This window comes from Geospiza fortis, unplaced genomic scaffold, assembly GCF_000277835.1.
Source record: "Geospiza fortis unplaced genomic scaffold, GeoFor_1.0 scaffold403, whole genome shotgun sequence".
NCBI classification, from domain to species: domain Eukaryota; kingdom Metazoa; phylum Chordata; class Aves; order Passeriformes; family Thraupidae; genus Geospiza; species Geospiza fortis.
The window spans coordinates 651,813-668,904 of record NW_005054336.1 but is presented as its reverse complement, the minus strand read 5'-3'; the positions used below and the strand labels follow the sequence as shown (position 1 = coordinate 668,904).

At 42.7% G+C, this 17,092-nt stretch overlaps 1 protein-coding gene across 1 annotated transcript; it reads left to right on the top strand.

Annotated features, from left to right (window-relative positions):
• Positions 1-7,941: 7,941 nt before the first annotated feature.
• On the top strand, positions 7,942-15,416 carry LPAR3 (lysophosphatidic acid receptor 3). The gene is made up of 2 exons (XM_031057911.1): positions 7,942-8,692; positions 15,067-15,416. The coding sequence occupies exons 1-2, from the start codon at positions 7,957-7,959 to the stop codon at positions 15,414-15,416; spliced, it is 1,086 nt and encodes a 361-aa protein (XP_030913771.1). The 5' UTR covers positions 7,942-7,956.
• The last annotated feature ends 1,676 nt before the right edge of the window (positions 15,417-17,092 follow it).

Sequence of the window (17,092 nt, the reverse complement as noted above, 5' to 3'; positions counted from 1 at the left end):
AGGAGGAAGAAGAAGCAGTTTTGTACCCTTGGGTTTCCAGAGATCATGTACTTAGGTCTGCTCTCCTATTTGTGATATGAGTCTAGAAAAAGACGTTTCTTGTTGCAGACTGGTAAGCTGAATTGCTGTAGCTTCGTTCTTTAAGCTGTTCTGTGTGTGCAGCTTCTTGCATGTTCTTAAGGTCTTTGAAAAGGTGCAGCAGGAAGCACAACTCAAATCCAGTTATACGGTGAAAAATCTGATTTCACTAAGCTTATCTCTGTACTGAAAATTAAACTAAAAGCAAGCAAATCAAACAGCCCCACAAACCAAATCTTCATAATCAGTAAAGAAGCGGCAGTTCCTACCACCGTGGAGGGCTGAGAGATGTATTTAGCTTTTTTTCAGAATGCTAGGTGAAAGTTTCAGACAAGTTAGACTGGCTGTGTCCTTATCCTCCTGTGCTACGCTGACCTTTTAGGAATGTCTTACAGCATAGGCTTTATGCTATCAGATAATGAAATAAAATCTCTGAAGTATATGATTTGATGCTCAAGAGAATGTATTTATCTTGGATATTAGAATTAAAGATTGACATACCTGAATTCTATATTATGCCATTAGGCCAACTTCTATGTCTTGAGCAAAAAGGTCTTTGAGTGTGCTATTGCTAACAGCTCCACTGACACATTTGCTTGTGAACTCAGACTCTGAATATCTTAAGAGATCAGATGCAGTCAAGTGACTTGTTTTAATCAGCAGTGGTGTGATTTAGGTCCTCATCATTATGTCCTGAAAATAAACAGTAAAATTTACTTGTTTGGGACTGTGCTGAAATAGTCTGTATCTGCATTCTGTAGGCTTTGTGAAAGAAAGCCGATTTGTTGAATGGTAAAATGGAGCTGGTAGTGATCAGTGAGAGGACCTGGGCGTTCTGCAGAAATGGGAAACTTACTTTAGAAGCAGAACAGGTATTTTCTTCTAGGCATGTTTCACAATGTATGGGCTGTTTGAATGACTTTTAAATACTTTAAATGCTGTGTCTGTTTCCGCATTATAGGATGACCTGCCAGCTCCTTCCAGAACCACACTTAAAGGAGACTAAATGAAGGCTTTGCAGCAAAGTTTTTAGTTTGAACTCCATATATAGATCTAGTGAACCATAATTTCAGAAAGTCTTAAATTACCAAAGTCTGAAGTCTAAACTTGTGGTAACTAGTGAGTTACTTGCTATCTGTCCCTAACAAATTCCTGCAATGTATCAGAGCTTTCAGACAATTTAGTGCATTAGAGCAGCTTTGTACTAGAGGGATTTCAGGAGCTGGAGCTTGAGCTTTGCAATACCTAGGTGGAGGTGCCCCTGTATCCCTGTGTCAGAGTTCTACTGTCAATGTCAGCCTGCAGCAGTCTGCAGAGGAACAGCACTGTCACTTATGTGCACAGGGTAACTCTTGTGTGCCCTGACAGTGATTTTTAAGCCTCTTATCTGACTGTGTGTACAGAGCACGGTGGTTCGTGGCTGGTAGTACTACTTCCTCTCTCTGCAACTTTAAATATTTAGTCTTGAGGGTCTATATTTTTGGTAGGTTTAATACTTTTTTTGAGGCTCTCGATTTGTACCATATAGCATTGGTATGCTATATGGTACCTTTTATGCAGGGTGTATGATAAATAAAAACCTTAAATGTTTCCACCACAGATACTTAAGAGTTGCCAAATAATAATCTCCATTCCTTTTGCCCTGCTCCCTTCCCAGTCCAAAAGATGACACCACAGAAATGGACTATTACTGGAAACATCCAGAGCCATGGTGGAAGTATGAGTGCTGCTGTACTTTCCATAAGTTAACATTATGTAAGTGAAACAGACTTGGAGAGAAAATGAATGTGGCACTTTGCTCTCCTTAGTCTAAAAGGTGTTGAAGACCAAGGTAGTGGGATAATTCTGCTGGGGAGTGATTGATTTGAGTTCAGCAAGTTATCTGAACTTGGAGATACTACTTGGAGTTAAAGAAAAAAATAGAGCCAAACAAAACCACAAGTAGATTCCCTTACTAATAAGCAAGTTCTCTGGCTGAAAAACGTATTAATTTGGCCTCATGTTTTTTTAGTCATAACTTTTTTTTTTAATTTTCTAAAGCTGCATTTAAAAAATGTTTTTGAAAAATTACATTCTCAGGTCCTTGAAGTATACTGTGTACCATGCTGTTTCAAGTACAGGCAGTGCCTGTACAATTTCTGTAATAAACAAAATGTAAAACAGTTGCATTTCTGAGATAATTTGTCTCTGTAGGACCTGTTAAATGAATGTTGGCTTCAATAATGTACCAGATAAAAAAAAAGCTTTAGTTTAGATATATTTGTAGGCATAATTTTGTGTTCTCTATGTGCTTCCTTTCAGTTTGTTTCTCTAAATTGATTTTGGTTATAATATCAATAAACTGTTAAAGACAACTAAAAGTGAACCAGAGCACTTACCTCACAAAACTCTTCCTTACAGTTACATATTAACATTTTTTGGCTTCTGCTATGTTACACACCCTTTTCTGCACTGGTATTTCTTTCTAAACTGAGGTAACCTGGATGGGTTTCTTGGGTTACTGTGCAATCATCGGGTTGTGTTTTCCTTGCTGGCCATACATGTAGCAGGGTGTGGAGGGGAACAAGGAACCAATTCCCATTGTGAGCTGGTCCTGCTGCTGTTATAGCTCTGGCTGCCCAGCACCCTGCCTTGCTTCTGCCTGTGCCTTCCTCTGGGGAACAAGGTGAGAGAGAGCTTTTCAGTAGTGAGAAAAAAGCAGCAGGGGTGGTTTATCCAGCAGAAGAGGACAGGACAGAGGCTGTCTGTGTCTGCCTGTGGCACAGGGTGCAGTCAGGCAAATGTTGTGCTCTGGGGAGCCCTGGCAGGGGCTGCACTGGCTGCAAACCTCCAGACACTCCTTTTGGGGTGCTCTGCAAGAGCCATCTGCCGCTTGTAGGGTAGATTAAAAAAGCTGAAGGAATGTGTGCAAGTAGAAAATTGCTGCTGATATTTCTCTGCAGTGACAGTCTGAATGGGCAGAGAGTATTTCACAGTGTGCCACCTGTGCCTGTGATCAGTCACTGTGATAAACTCAGCTTTCTGCAGAGCAACTTTTGTAATAAGTTTCAAACTCTCTTAGAGATCTGTATTTAATGCCTGGTCTGTGCTAATGGAGAAGGGGAGCCAGGAGGCCAAGTGCTTGGGCAGGGCTGGCAGGCTGCCTGCTTGGCAGGCTGAGCCTGGGCACAGCTCGCTGCTCTGCGCCATCTCACAGAGCTGCCCGGGCTGTGCTGGCTCTGGGATCTCTCCTGCTCCACAGTGGATCCTTTGGCTGTTGAACTACCCTGAAATCCTGCACAGAAATTCCTGTGCCAGCTCAGTAAGCCAGGCTGCAGTTCTGCCTGGGCACACACCCTTCCTCTCCCCTGGGATGGCTTTCTGCCCTGCTAAAGCGCTTCAGCACTTTTGTCCTCCTTGTAGGCTCAGTTTTGCTCTCAGGACCTTTCAGTCCATCTCTAAAGCTGGCTTGAATTCTCCCACTGTAGCTTTCTGTCTGCTCCCTCCCTCTTGCATTTATACAGAAACAGGGTAGAAGTCATCAAAGGCCCCCAAACTGACGCCAGCCCTTCAATAAAGTTGTAGCCAATGTATTGAAACATCTTGGTTTTTAATGGACAGGGAGGAAAACCATGGGAATGTGCCTTGAATTACATTATGGCTTGCAGGCTAAATTTTATAATGACTTTATCATTAAAATACTATTTGTTTTTTCCTTGAGAAGTGTTTGCATTAATAATGAGTAACTCAACTTAGAGCTGATTTACAGGCAAGATTTAATTTTTAATCAAAATTACTTAAAGCTAATTTTAATCACAATTTCAATCAGCAAAATCCTTGACTTAAACAGCTGATATTAAATTTCATTATAAATATACAGATTTTCAGTGAATTTATTGAACCAAACAAGATTCCAGTTGAATAACAACCATTAAAGCATGCTAGCTTGCAACTAGCCCAACCTTTTGTCAAAAACATTATTTAAGTGTTGTTTTATTTCACTAACTCTTTATTCAGGTAGCCAGTGTAATATATTCCTACACAGTCATGCAAATTCTTGACTTTTATTTAGAGAACAGTGAAGAACATATTCTGACTTGGTAGGAGTTATACTGTCCTAGAGGAATTTATAAGCAGTTAAAATATGTATATATGTCATTGAGACAAATAATGTTCAAGATGTTATATATTGGGAAGAATTCTTGAAGTGTGCTTGTAAGTTTGTAAACAGTTTAGCCAAAATTCCAAATCCTTCGAGGTTTTTTGGAACAGAGGATTTTTCCCACTCAAAAAAGAAAAAGCTTGAATGTTTACTCAAGAGTGATATTGGAAAATGCAGTTCATAGTCCATCATTTTGTGATCTTTGTGGCTACTATTGGTTGAAATGAGGTAATTAAGTTGAAATGAGGGAAAGAACCTTTTAGACAAGGGTATGTTTTTGGCACTTGACAAGTTTTGATGTATTTGCCTGCAAGTAAAAGAGCAAGCTGTTAGCTCAACTCACCTGTAGAATATGCAGTATGTGATAACTGCTGGAGATCTGCATGAGGGGATAGGAAACACCAAGTAGTGTAGAACAGGTGAATAGAGATTGTCTGCTGTCCTTTCTCATAAAAAAAAACCAAGAACTCTCAAGCTTGGGAGAGCCAATTTCAAAGCAAAATAAGACAATTCTCCTTTAAGTGAGTAGCGCAACAGGGGAGCTCTCTGCTGCAGACTCTGGATGACTCTCTAGCCTTTTTAAGTCTGGACTGATAAGTTTAGCTGTTTTTCTACTGACTGAACAGTATTTGCCTGAATACTCAAATTCTTGTGTATTTAATAAACAGATCTGAAATATGTAATATTTAAGGATTATTTTAATAAAGGGTTATATTTAAGGGTTATTTTTTTCTTCTTAAGTTTAAACCTGCCCTGATTAAGGTAAACATCTCTGATCTGACTGCAGAAGAGAAGACCTGGAGTAGAAAGTCCTTCCAGGACATGTCACATGCCAGGAACTATGGAATATCCTATCCCTGTGCCTGCTGTGGACTGGGGCAGGACCACTGAGGATTCAGCTGCATAGCACTGTCACAGCTGTACCAGGCTCATTCTGCTGGGAGGACTTCAGATAAAGGTGTGAAGAAAACCCTGCACTGTCTGCAAGGCCCCTGGTGTGTAAGTGCTTTTTGCACCCAGGCTGGCGCAGACAGCCGCGTGCTGCATCTCCAAAGGACTGGGATGTAAACTTGGTCCGGTTCAGCTTCTGCTTTGGTGCAGCTTCCATTTGGAAATCTCCAGGGTCTGCCCTGTGACTCTGAGACCTCAGCTGGATGCTTTTCTGCTCCTCCTCATCTCACCTCAATACCTCAAGACATCTCTTTCAAAATCATTTGTCGTTTGAGCTCTGCTGTGTGACAGTAAGTGTTTGTAGCGCAATTATTTCAGTGGAGAATTATGGATGTGTGAATGGTTTTTTTCTTTGGTTCAAATACTACTTCAAATAAGGATGGGACTTCATTAAGCTGAAGTATTTAGAATAAATTCATAGTTGATATTTTGGATCTTTTTTAAGCTTTTAAACAGATGAGATGCAAAAAGCATCTGTAGATTTCTTTACTCTCCTGTCACTGCAAGCAAGAGATTCATCTGTTGAGATGATTACACAGTAAGATACAACATGTTCAGAAAACCTTCCCTGTAATTTTCACAGTTTTGGCTTTTGGGGATTTTTTTTTCTTTTCCCTGCCATTCTTGCCCAAAATGCTGCTTCTATTTGCAGGCATTTGGGCTGTTCTGTAAAAGCTTAATGTCAAGCTCAGTAAGTCCTTTGATGCTTTGATGTGTTAGAGCAGAGGCTTCTCTGCTGGCAGGGTTCCCAGCACTGGGCTACTCCAGTAGCTGTTGTCTGCAGCTCCTCAGGGACTTCTGGTCCCTTACAGACTGAATTTGATTTTTGAGTTGCTGCTAGGTGAGAATGGGGAATGTGCTGACTGCCCAACTCCCCCTTGTTCCCTGAGCAGGGAGCAGTGGGCGTTGAATTCCAGTTGACTCATTGCAGTGGATCTGCATTGCTGAGGCTTTTTTATTTTTAGATGGAGGGATGCTCTGTAATATTTCAGCACAAGGGATGATTTACTTGTTTCCTTCCACTTCTTGTCCTTAAGTAGCTGTTCTTAGTTCCGACTATGTATTTAAATTTGATGCTTTAAGTAATAGTCTTTTGTAAAAAAAGGGGCTGGCCAGGTTCTTGAGGGTAATAAAATGGACAACAATGTCAAGTGGCCCACTTTCATGTTGACTGCTAGGTGAGAATTAAGAAAAATCAAGGAAAAAAGGCTAAGGATCTAGTTCAGAAAAATAGAATATTAAAAAAGAAAAAGTTCCTGAAAATATTCATTATGGAATTGTGTAATTTGATTTAAAATTACTATAAATATTGCATGAAATAACCCAAGTAGCATAACATAAATGACAAAAGATGGACCTTTTTAGTTCAAAGCTTGGAAGGAACCTTTAATATAACAATGATGCATTAACCACTGCTGGGGATTGTTTACTTTGCTTCCCAGTCTCTTGGGAGATGAGATTTAACTGTAAAATAACCACAGGGTAATAATAGACTAAGTGAACCTGATGTTTATCTGCTAACAATTTTAGCTGCAGAGGTGGAAAGCCTATGCTTTTTAAAATCTTTCTGCCTGTAACCACCTCTTCTAGTTTTTTTGTTGGTGCCACTCTGTATAATAGCTAGCATTTTGTGCCATGGCTGTGTTCCTGGGTTTTGCTAAAACTATACAATATCTCTTAATGAACTGCCAAAATCCTTCTTCAGATACTGACAGTGAATGTGAGGGCTGGTGATTGTCAGACACAAACTCTCCCTTCTGAGCTATGAGACCCTGCATGGGCTCCAGCAGCCATGAGTAATTGCTGTCAGATCTCCTGTGTAAATTAGTGCAGGTTCAGTTTGGTTCATAAAACAGGCAGTGAAGTTGCCAAAGCAGCTGACATTGACCTCACCGGAGCAGCAGAAGTGTGATGTAAGCTGGAACTTGGACTCCCTCTCCATCATCAGGTTTAATAGCCCTGTGTCCAAAATAGTGCTGAGTGGGTATGAGAAATAAACCCCAGCACTACTGCTGCTCCTGGGGCTTGCTTTAACCTGTGGTTGGGTAGGGAAGTGGATTTTGATTTAAAGATAACTGGGCTGTGTGGTGCTTGAGAGCCCAGTAAAATAATTCTTGGCTTTAGAATAGCCAAATATCTAGAAAATATTTTTCCCTTTTCAGCACATTTACTGAAGTTCTCTAGTAGTAAATAACAGATATGCACACAGAATATATACGCCTGTAGTATCTTATATACATATATTTTTACATTTATTAATATGTAAGTGAAAAACAAACAAAAAAAATTTTCTGCAATGGGTCTTTTATTGCTTAGTCAGAGTGGAAGGGTTATGATTTATACTTCCCTATCCCAACTGGCTACACTGAGAAATGGAAATAATGATGGGGCTGTGGCTCAAACATGGGATTTCACAGCAAAAATGGCTTGGCTGTTGCTCAGATTTTCTCCATGACCTCCAGAAAGTAATTTTTTCAACTTCCACTTTGTTGCTTGTACAGTATGAACGCTTGTGCAAAAGAACTGTGCTGGAATTTTTTAAGTAGGAAAATATTTTTAAATTCCTGATTCATCCAAGCATCATGCACTCTGGTCCTCCAGAATATCTTCTGTATCCACCCTGTACAGTTTGATTTTTTACTTAAGGCCTGCAAATATACACCCTCTCGTGTCCCTGTCCCCCAGAAAGGAAGGTATGGTGGTCGAAGCAAGGGCTATTAGCTAATTGTCAATCTTCTTTCTTTTTCCCTCCCACCCTCCCTAGGATGCAGGGGCTTTAATCCAGGATGAACGAATGCTACTATGACAAGCGCATGGACTTTTTCTACAACAGGACAAAGACGGACACGGCGGATGAGTGGAGAGGACCGCAGCTCATCGGTGTTCTGTGCTTTGGCACCTTCTTCTGCCTCTTCATTTTTATCTCAAATTCCTTGGTCATAGCAGCTGTGGTGAAGAACAAGAGGTTTCACTTTCCCTTTTACTATCTTCTGGCCAACCTAGCAGCTGCAGACTTTTTTGCTGGAATCGCCTACGTGTTCTTGATGTTCAACACGGGCCCGGTGTCGAAGACGCTGACAGTGAACCGCTGGTTCCTGCGCCAGGGTCTGCTGGACACCAGCCTGACGGCGTCCCTGGTGAACCTCCTGGTCATCGCCGTGGAGCGCCACATGTCCATCATGCGCATGAAGATCCACAGCAACCTCACCAAGAAGAGAGTCACCTTCCTCATCATTTCCATCTGGGCCATTGCTATTTTCATGGGTGCTGTTCCGACCTTGGGCTGGAACTGCCTCTGTGACATTACTGTCTGCTCATCCCTGGCACCCATTTACAGCAGAAGTTACCTGGTGTTCTGGAGTGTCTTAAACCTGGTTGTCTTCTTCATTATGGTGGTGGTTTACATAAGAATCTACATGTATGTCCAGAGGAAGACCAACGTCTTGTCCTCACACACTAGCGGGTCCATCAGCCGGAGGAGAACCCCTGTGAAGCTTATGAAGACTGTCATGACTGTCTTAGGTAAGAGACCACAAACCGTGCTGGGCAAGGCTGGCAGTGCCAGTGAATTGGTTTGTGTTAGTTTGGTTTAGTTTTTATTTGAAACAAACCAACAGAAAGCTCCACAAAAATTGCTCAGCCCTCCTAACACAAAGAAACCTCACTGAACTTTTAAGTGCTGGAGGCATTTAGACTTCTGTGTGCTCGAGACACTGAAAGAGCTGTCACACTATGCAGAAACCTGAGACAGAGGACTGGTCAACACACAGAAGAAAAGTGTAGGTGCCTTGTTACAAAATACAAATTTTGAAGGTAAAGGTTTTTGGCTGGTTTTTTTCTTTGTTTTAGTAGGAAGATACAAAATCACTTCGGAGAAAGGCTTGTAAAGGTTTATAATTACTTAGAACATTTTCAAAATAATGTTTTTTAATATTTGCACGAGGCCATGAGCACTAATGTTAGGTGTCAATGATTTTCTTTGCACATCTTCCTCTTGGCTGTTTCCTGGGCATAGAAACTTCTTCCCCCTGGAAATGCACCTTCCCTGGGAAAAGGAGAGAATGGCTTGTGGGTCTGTGACTTTGATAGAGGTTTGCTTTTCAAGGGAAGGATTCACCTTCATTCTGTGGATATTGCATGGTGCAAAGTACTTTTAGATAATGATGGTACAGTCTAGCCTTAGATCTCTAAATCATAACATGAGATTTGCCCTGGGTTCTAGCCTAAAGGCACTGTTGATACTTGAGCAACTCAGATCACTTCATCAGGGAATTGTGATGTAGTGCGCATTAAATTAGAGATGAACAGATCAGGTGACTGATCCTTAGAACAAATATCAGCTGTAGCAGTAAATTTTCTCCAGAATTACTTGAATCTGAACAATATATGTCCTGGAAAACAAATATCATGCCAGCAGGGCTCCAGATGGAACTGGGGATACACTGAGACATTTGTGAAGCTGGGCTCAGGTGCTGGTGGACTCTAACCCACAAATATGGCTTCACTGCTCTAACAGCTGTTCTGAGGTTGGATGAGCCAGTGCAGCAGAGCTGGAGCTTTTGGGAAAGCTGGTGGTCATGTATACCTGGGACACAGGTGTGTCATACTGCAGCATGGTAGTATTAGAGAGTTCTGAGAGAAAAGTGTAATTTTTCATGGAGGTAGGACTTGCCAGGGTAGGAAGCTCAAGCTGAGGACACTTTCTTTCCCTTGCAGTTTTTGGATGCTGTTTGCACAGTCTGGTATCTGATTTTATTGTTTTTTTTTTTCCAAAATAATATTGCTGTGCTGCATAACACCTTTGTCTACCAATGCTGTCGTAAAGAGCTTCAGAAGCTGAAATCCATTAAACTTCACAGTGCCTGACCTTGTAAAAGAAAGTGGACTGGTAGTTCAAGCATGTACAAGGTTCTCACTTATCCTTCTGTGTCTTCTGGAGTTGGCTTGTCTACTGCCAAAGCCTTTTCCTTCTAAACCATCCCTCAACTGTTCTTCTCTGAGAGTCAATTTGGTGGCTGTTCCTATCCCTCTGCCCTTGACTTGCAGGAGCAAGATTTGATCTTTTGCCCCACCTGAGCTCCTGTGCAATGAAACCTAAACCATCCACCTGGAAGGAGAAAATCCCTGCACAAAAACTCTGAATTGCTCCAAATATGATCCTGCCCTAATGCATAGGGATGAGTAGACTGTAGTTCACTGCTGCATTGGGAAGAGACAGAAAACAGAGCACTTTTTAAAAGCAGTTCTCTGAGCATTTCTGTTGAAGGCAGGACTGCACCCTGCACCCGATGTGGGAGTTGGAGGGACAGGGGTGGTGGCTGCCATTCCCTCATCCCTCAATGTCCTTGGTATTTCATTTCCTAGGGAATGGGGCCTTAGGACTATGGGTTAATCTGAAGCTCAGCATTAGCTTCCCCTAACTCAGAGCATATGGCTTTTCAGCCATGAAATTGAGCTATAATTCAGGCAGAACATTTAATGTTATTGTGTGCTGGACTAGGCAAATTTAACTTAGCCTGAGTGCTGCTTTAGAGATCCTAATTTTGTATATTTACTTTGTCAGTCAGAAACAAAACTGAAACAGAGCCTGCTTCCAAAGAAGTTAAATTAGTGCTGGTGTTGCTGGGTGTACAGTCTACTACAAGCTCATAGGTCAGAGGAAATGTATCTTGGCATGTTCCTTCATATCAGTTCTCCAAATTTTGACTCTGAGGGGCTTTTTATAACCATTTATTTCCAAGAATGAGAACTTATTTTTTTTAACAGTTTGAAATGTGCTCTCCTGGCCTAGTCATTCAAGCACTGTATGAAAAATGCATTAAAAAACAAATAGCTTGTTTTCTGGACTTTCCAATTACCAGGAGTAATTGGATCACTTGGTCACCAAGTGACCAAAGTGATTCTTCCAAAATTCTGCTTATAACCACTGATGCAAGAGCCTAGAGCTACATGCAGCGCGTGGGTTTTGTCCAAAGGAGTTATTTTAAATGTTTTTTTTCTGAAATATCCAAAAATGCTTTGGAGTACACAGCTGATACCATCTTAACTAAAAGGCCATTCCGAGATGCTGTGCTGGATAATGCATAATAATCTCCAATATTCTTGCTACCACATGTGCTCTGTTCCTTTCATGGGAGATTGAGGACCAAATCCTGCTGCTCTGTGGAAGGAGGCTGTGTGTAGTTGGGTACTGCTGGCATGCTGCTCCTCCCAGCTTCCTCCTGCTCCCTCCTTGGGAAGGCTGGGCTGTGCCTGGCTGCCCTTCCAGCAAAACATCCCTGTCCTCTCTGGGTGCCCCCCTCCTGTGGCCTCACAGCTGAGACTTGGGGGAATTGAGATTTTAGTGTCATTTCATGGATTCCTGGTGACCACAGCTTGTGGTGGCTTTTTGCACCATCCCTTAGGCTTGGAGGGTCCCTTCCAGAGGCTGGGAGTCCGGTCTCTGTCATCTGCATATTCCTGCCATAACCCCTAAAACAGTCCATCAAGGCATAGGAGTAAGGCTTTCCCCTTGGTATGCTGAAACACAGGGTGTTATCTCGTTGAAACTGGAAGATGTGAAACCAGGAAAAAGGGGATAAAATCCCCTTGGGCTGACCTTGTGGCACAATCCCGGCTCAGCCTGTGACTGCAGCTTTGAGGAAGAGTGGCTGCACATGTGTGGGTATGTGATTTTCAGGTGGTTGTGTATGTGGTAGCTCCTCTGAACCTGGCAGTGAGCAGGGGATGATTTTCAGTTTCAGTGAATTTATAGTTTAATTAGTAACTTACTGTTTTAACTTGGTCACACATGTGGCATTGGCATCTGGAACCTACTGCACTTTTTCTTTCTCTCAGTGTTGGCATGCTCAGGGACAGCCTTGATGTGCAGGAGTTTATGAAATGATGCTGTTGAAGGACCAGTAGTGCTTCCAGACCCACAGGAATTAATTTTTAAACAGAGATGATGTAATCTACAAGAAATTCCATGGTTAAATCTAATGGAAAGTCCTCAAAGTAACCTTGAGGCATTGTGATCTCCCATAATCTGGTGAAGAGACTCCAAGTTGTTCTAATCTATGTGGAGTCAGGCTGTATTTCATGTCACTTTTGTGAATTTTAATGAGTCCCAGAAGTTAAATTATTTTTGGAGTGTGTCACTTTGTCAGGGAGGGGAGCTCCTATGGGATAAATATTCTGCAAACAAGAAAATTGCCGAAGGGCTGAGACTAAGGTATATTTTTATGCTTAACCATGGCTCCCTCTGAAAGCCTGGTGGTAAAAATAACAAAATCTGAGCAAGGCTGCGAGTCTGAGACGTGCCTCACTTTCATCTCTGTGGTGCTAAGAGCAAAATGTGTTTTTGATAGAGTCAAAGCAGCAGCTCCAAGAAAGCATTATCCAATAACTCGGACACTGCTTTGCCCTGTCCTTGTTTTTGGTCATGGGAAATGTGTGGAGACATGCCTGCAGGTGCCTTTTATCTTCCCTTACTTTTGAAACTTTTTAGGGTTTTGCTTGTTTAGATAGACAGGGATACATCCTATGAGTTTGTGACTAGTCCTGCCTGCAATCTTGGGTTCTGTTTGAAGGAGAGATTTCTGTGTCTTTTGTTAAATGTGCCTTTTGGGGTCTCCTTCCCCTCCTGCTGGTTTCCCTGCAAGCATGGTTGCACCTTGCACTCTTTATGGTACAAGCAGTCAAAATGCTTTCAGTGTCTGTTCTAAGGAAGGTTTGTTACCATCTCAGTTTCTGCATGGAGCTGGTGGATTGGTAGCTTTGCCAGTGACCCTTGTTAGTGGAAGCTCTGTGTCTGAACACTTGCTGAGACACTTAACCAGGCACAGTATTGTCTGGGCGGTTGGGTTACAGCACTTGTTAAAACTGATGGGATTTGCTGGTGAACCCCAGGACAGCAATTCTGTGCCGTGTTTTGTCCATTGTAGATGACAAGAGAGAGCTGGTGCCCTGCTCACAACTGCTTACTCAGCAGTCAGGAGCCAAACCAGTGTGTAGTACAGAGACTGACCAGGGAAAACAAGTGTTGTGGTGGCAGCATGCAGCTCCCAATGCCAGTGGGCAATGGAGGAATGTTACTGATGTTGACCAGTATCTCAAAACTAACACTATGAAATTAGCACTTAGCATCACAAAAATCTTGGTACAGCAGAGTAGAAAATGCAGTTTCTGAAGAAAGTGGTCTCTTGCCTTTCTATTCAGCATTGCCTAGAACAGAGTAAATCAGCTGAATTTTGTCTGTAGTCCAGGAGCAAAAGGTTGCAGCAGGATCCACAACATCTTGTCCTGATACATTTTTCAGCAACCCTAGTTCTTTGTAAATCACACAAATCCCCTTAACATCCCATTATGGCCTGCCTGTCATATGGGCAATACCCACCCCAGTCCTTGATGTGTCGGTGCTGCTGACCCCAGCCCGTGTGTGCAGCACTGCTGGTGGCTGCCTGGCTGCTCCTGGGCACTGCCAGGCTCCCTCCCTCTGCTGGCTTCCACAGCTTGGAGATGGGAATATCAGCAGCTCTGAAAAGATGAGGTGGACTTGCTTCTACCAAAATTGTTGAACAGATATCCACATCCCCAGAGAGCTTTTAGGCATATAGATGCTATTATTTGTTGAATTATTTTTTTTCTAAGCTCCAAAATGGGGAAACTGTTGTGATAAGTGGTTGGAATTTCCTTGGTACATTGTTCAAACTGTGACTGCTGGGCAGAGTTGTAATTTTCTATTTCTGTATGTCAGACAGCAATTGTGGCTTGTGCTAAGTTAGTATTATCATGCAGATGGCTACTCCTTCCCTGGGCTCTGGGCAAGGGATCACGGGGTGCAGTGCAGGGGGGAGACCAAGGGGCAGATGGGGCAGTGCAGGGCCCCTCTCCAGCTGGTGGCTGAGGCTGCATTTGGTAGCAATGCTACCCCTGCTCCCCCTCACTCATGGTGTGGGTGTGCAGGAACACGGGGAGGTGCAAATGCAATGTTGAACTGCCCTCTAAGCTGTGGTTTTAATGCTTTCTTTGCGCTGTGCTCAGTCTAAGATCTCTTCCACCTCATTCTCCCTTTAATTTTTTTTTTGCCTCTCGCAGAGTTTTCTCTTCCCCCACCACTAAGCACTTACTTCCTCATACTTTTTCTGTTTTGCTTTTGGTTTTTTTCCCCACCCCTTCATTTCCCTTTGCTTCACCTTCACCAATTCATCTATTTGTTCCTCCTCTCTTTTCCTGTGCAACTAAATTTTTTGCCTGCAGCTGAATTTCTGTGTATGAGCATGCAGAGCCTGGGAGGGAGCAGTGGAAGGAGGTGGGCTCAGCTCTGACAGGGGAGCCCACAGTGCTTGTGTGTTCTAGGGAGTGGCACATCCTACACTAGCTATGGGTTTCCCAGCCAGGACATGTGGAAATTGTGTGACACCTGTCTTATTATTTGGCACTGCAGAGTCAGCTGTGGGGTGGCAGGAGACTTGTCTCTTTAGATCATATTATGGCAGTGGTGGAAGTGAACCACTTGATATCTTCTCCTCCAGTACATGAAAGAGATGAAATGTGTTCCAGTGCCAGTTCTCTGCTTTTAAATGCTCCAGAGCTCTTGTTTATTTATCAGCATGGATAAATCATTGTTGTGATGACCTTTTCCATGTGTGTTTGAGTTGATGCTGTCAGCAGCTCAGATTCTTGCTCCCTGCAGTCTTCTGAGAGCTGCCCTGCCTCCTGCTTAGGGCTTGGCAGAGAAGCTGTAGCAGATATAACCTTGCTACTGTCATTAGAATTTTGTCCTCTCCCGCTCTTCTCATTTTTGTGTAGAATTTTGACAAAAGCAATAATCTTGTAAGATATTAAACACTCCAAAAACCCTAGACGTTTGAAGTCAGATTTGGTTTTCTTTTTATTGTCTCCTATATTTCTAGGTGCCTTTGTTGTCTGCTGGACCCCTGGCCTGGTTGTCTTGTTGCTCGATGGACTGAACTGTACTGACTGTGGGATTCAGCATGTTAAAAGGTGGTTTCTTCTCTTGGCCCTGTTGAACTCTGTCATGAATCCAATAATTTATTCATACAAAGATGATGAGATGTGGGCTACCATGAAAAGGATGATTTGCTGCTCCTCTGAGGATAGGAGCCAGGAGAGACGATCATCCCGGATCCCCTCGACAGTTCTCTGCAGGAGCACGGATATCTCGGGCCACTACATTGAAGATGGCATTATTCAAGGGACAATTTGTGGAAAAGGAGATCTTGGTGACAAAGGAAACTCCTGAGCTATGCAAGGGACTGACTTGGCTGGAAAAGGAGAGGGGGAAGGGAGAGGTTTTGTAAGAGGAGATCGACTGGCAAAGCTAGTAAACAATATATCCACTTTGTTCCAGAACCTCAACTCCAGTGTTAACAAAAGTTCTTATAAATAATTGCCTGATGGAAAAACACTTTGTAATGAAGAAAACTTTCTGTACTGCCATCCTTTTTGTCTTTCAAGTACATGAAATTGTTTTTTCATGTGAATGGAATAAATACCTCTCAGAGACTTCTTGTGCATGGAAACAAAGTGTAAGCAATGTAAGGACACCCTCCTTAAGCTCCTATAGAGAGAAGAAACTTGCCTGACTGTGCAGGTTTGGCATTCATTGAGTATTTATGTTTTGAGTAGTTTCTGTGCATCTTGAGGAGGATTGCCGGCCTGGTTGGAGAGAATTGTGACCTGTTGTCTTGGTTTGTGAATTTCATGAAATAGTTCATGCTTACCTCTTCTCTTCCTCCTCCTTATCTTGCTTTCAAAGTAGGTAGTTTGATAGTTTATTAAAGCTATGCCAGAAACCTGGCTGTGATGGGAGAGCCAGATCAGGCATCAGTGGGTGTGAGTGTCTGACCATGGACTGTCAGGATCTGAGAGTACAGAAAGCACAAAAGCCATTATTTCTTCCACAGTGGGGTGAGTGCTGCAGGCAAAGACAGTGCACTCTCTGCTGCTGCTGTGTGGGCAGGCATTGAAGGTGGATTAACAGAAAAAGCAGTGAGGCTGTGCTCTAATGAGCTCTAATGTGCTCATTTTTTACTTCCCTAGACAACATCAACTGGGTGTGCTCACTCCTCTTTACCTGCTGTGCCGCTGAGAGAAATGAGATCCAAAACTCTGGTTTACAAGGGAACTTTGAAGGGAAGTTTAAATGCCCATATGTCCACACTCAATCAAGCTATTTAAAATAGAAATTAATTTACAGGAGAAAAAAGCCTGAAATCAATTTAAGCTCCTACCATAGTACAGTATGCATTGATTGCCAGGCCTTGTCTGGACCCCATTTAACCTCTGATTTGCAAACAAATCTTACTGAAACAGGTACTTGAGGAAGGGGCCATGAAGCAGCAAGCCATGGAGAGCTTTCAGCATTGTGACTGATCAAATCTAGTGCTGATGCAGCCGCAGCCAAAACAGCTGGAGTTTGACTCATGGACTACGCTCTAACAGGGTCCAGCAACGCAGAGCTCTATGGTAAACTTCTTCTATTTAAACTTTCAAATTAAAAACTGGATTGTAGTTTCTCAGTGCTCTGAAAGGCTGGTTCATGCTGCCTGGTTTCAATGGCAGTGAACTCCCTGTTGCCATTTTAACTTCAAGAGGAGTTTCCTGTGTTGTCTCCTAGGGAAAGTCTGATCCCTAGCATCAAGGCAGGTTACCACAACCAGAGGTCACTTTGAAAAGTTTTGGAAGTTTTGGCCACTTGGAATTATCAGAGAACAGCACGAAGAGCCAACACCAAGGACATATTTTATGAAGCTGAAAGATAAAGCTCAGCTGCGGTTTGGACAAATCCTTCCTTTGGTGCCACTTGCATATGGATATCTGGACTGTGTTGGTCAAAACAGAACCAGCCCCTGGCTCAAAGGCTGAGCAGGGGATTTGCAGAATGCCCTGGGGGACTTCACAGCAGCCCTTAGCATA

Excerpts from the sequence above, each read along its gene's own strand:
- LPAR3 (XM_031057911.1), top strand. The coding sequence starts at position 7,957 with ATGAACGAATGCTACTATGACAAGCGCATGGACTTTTTCTACAACAGG. Across the intron at positions 8,693-15,066 it reads GACTGTCATGACTGTCTTAG|GTGCCTTTGTTGTCTGCTGG; the intron begins GTAAGAGACCAC and ends CTATATTTCTAG.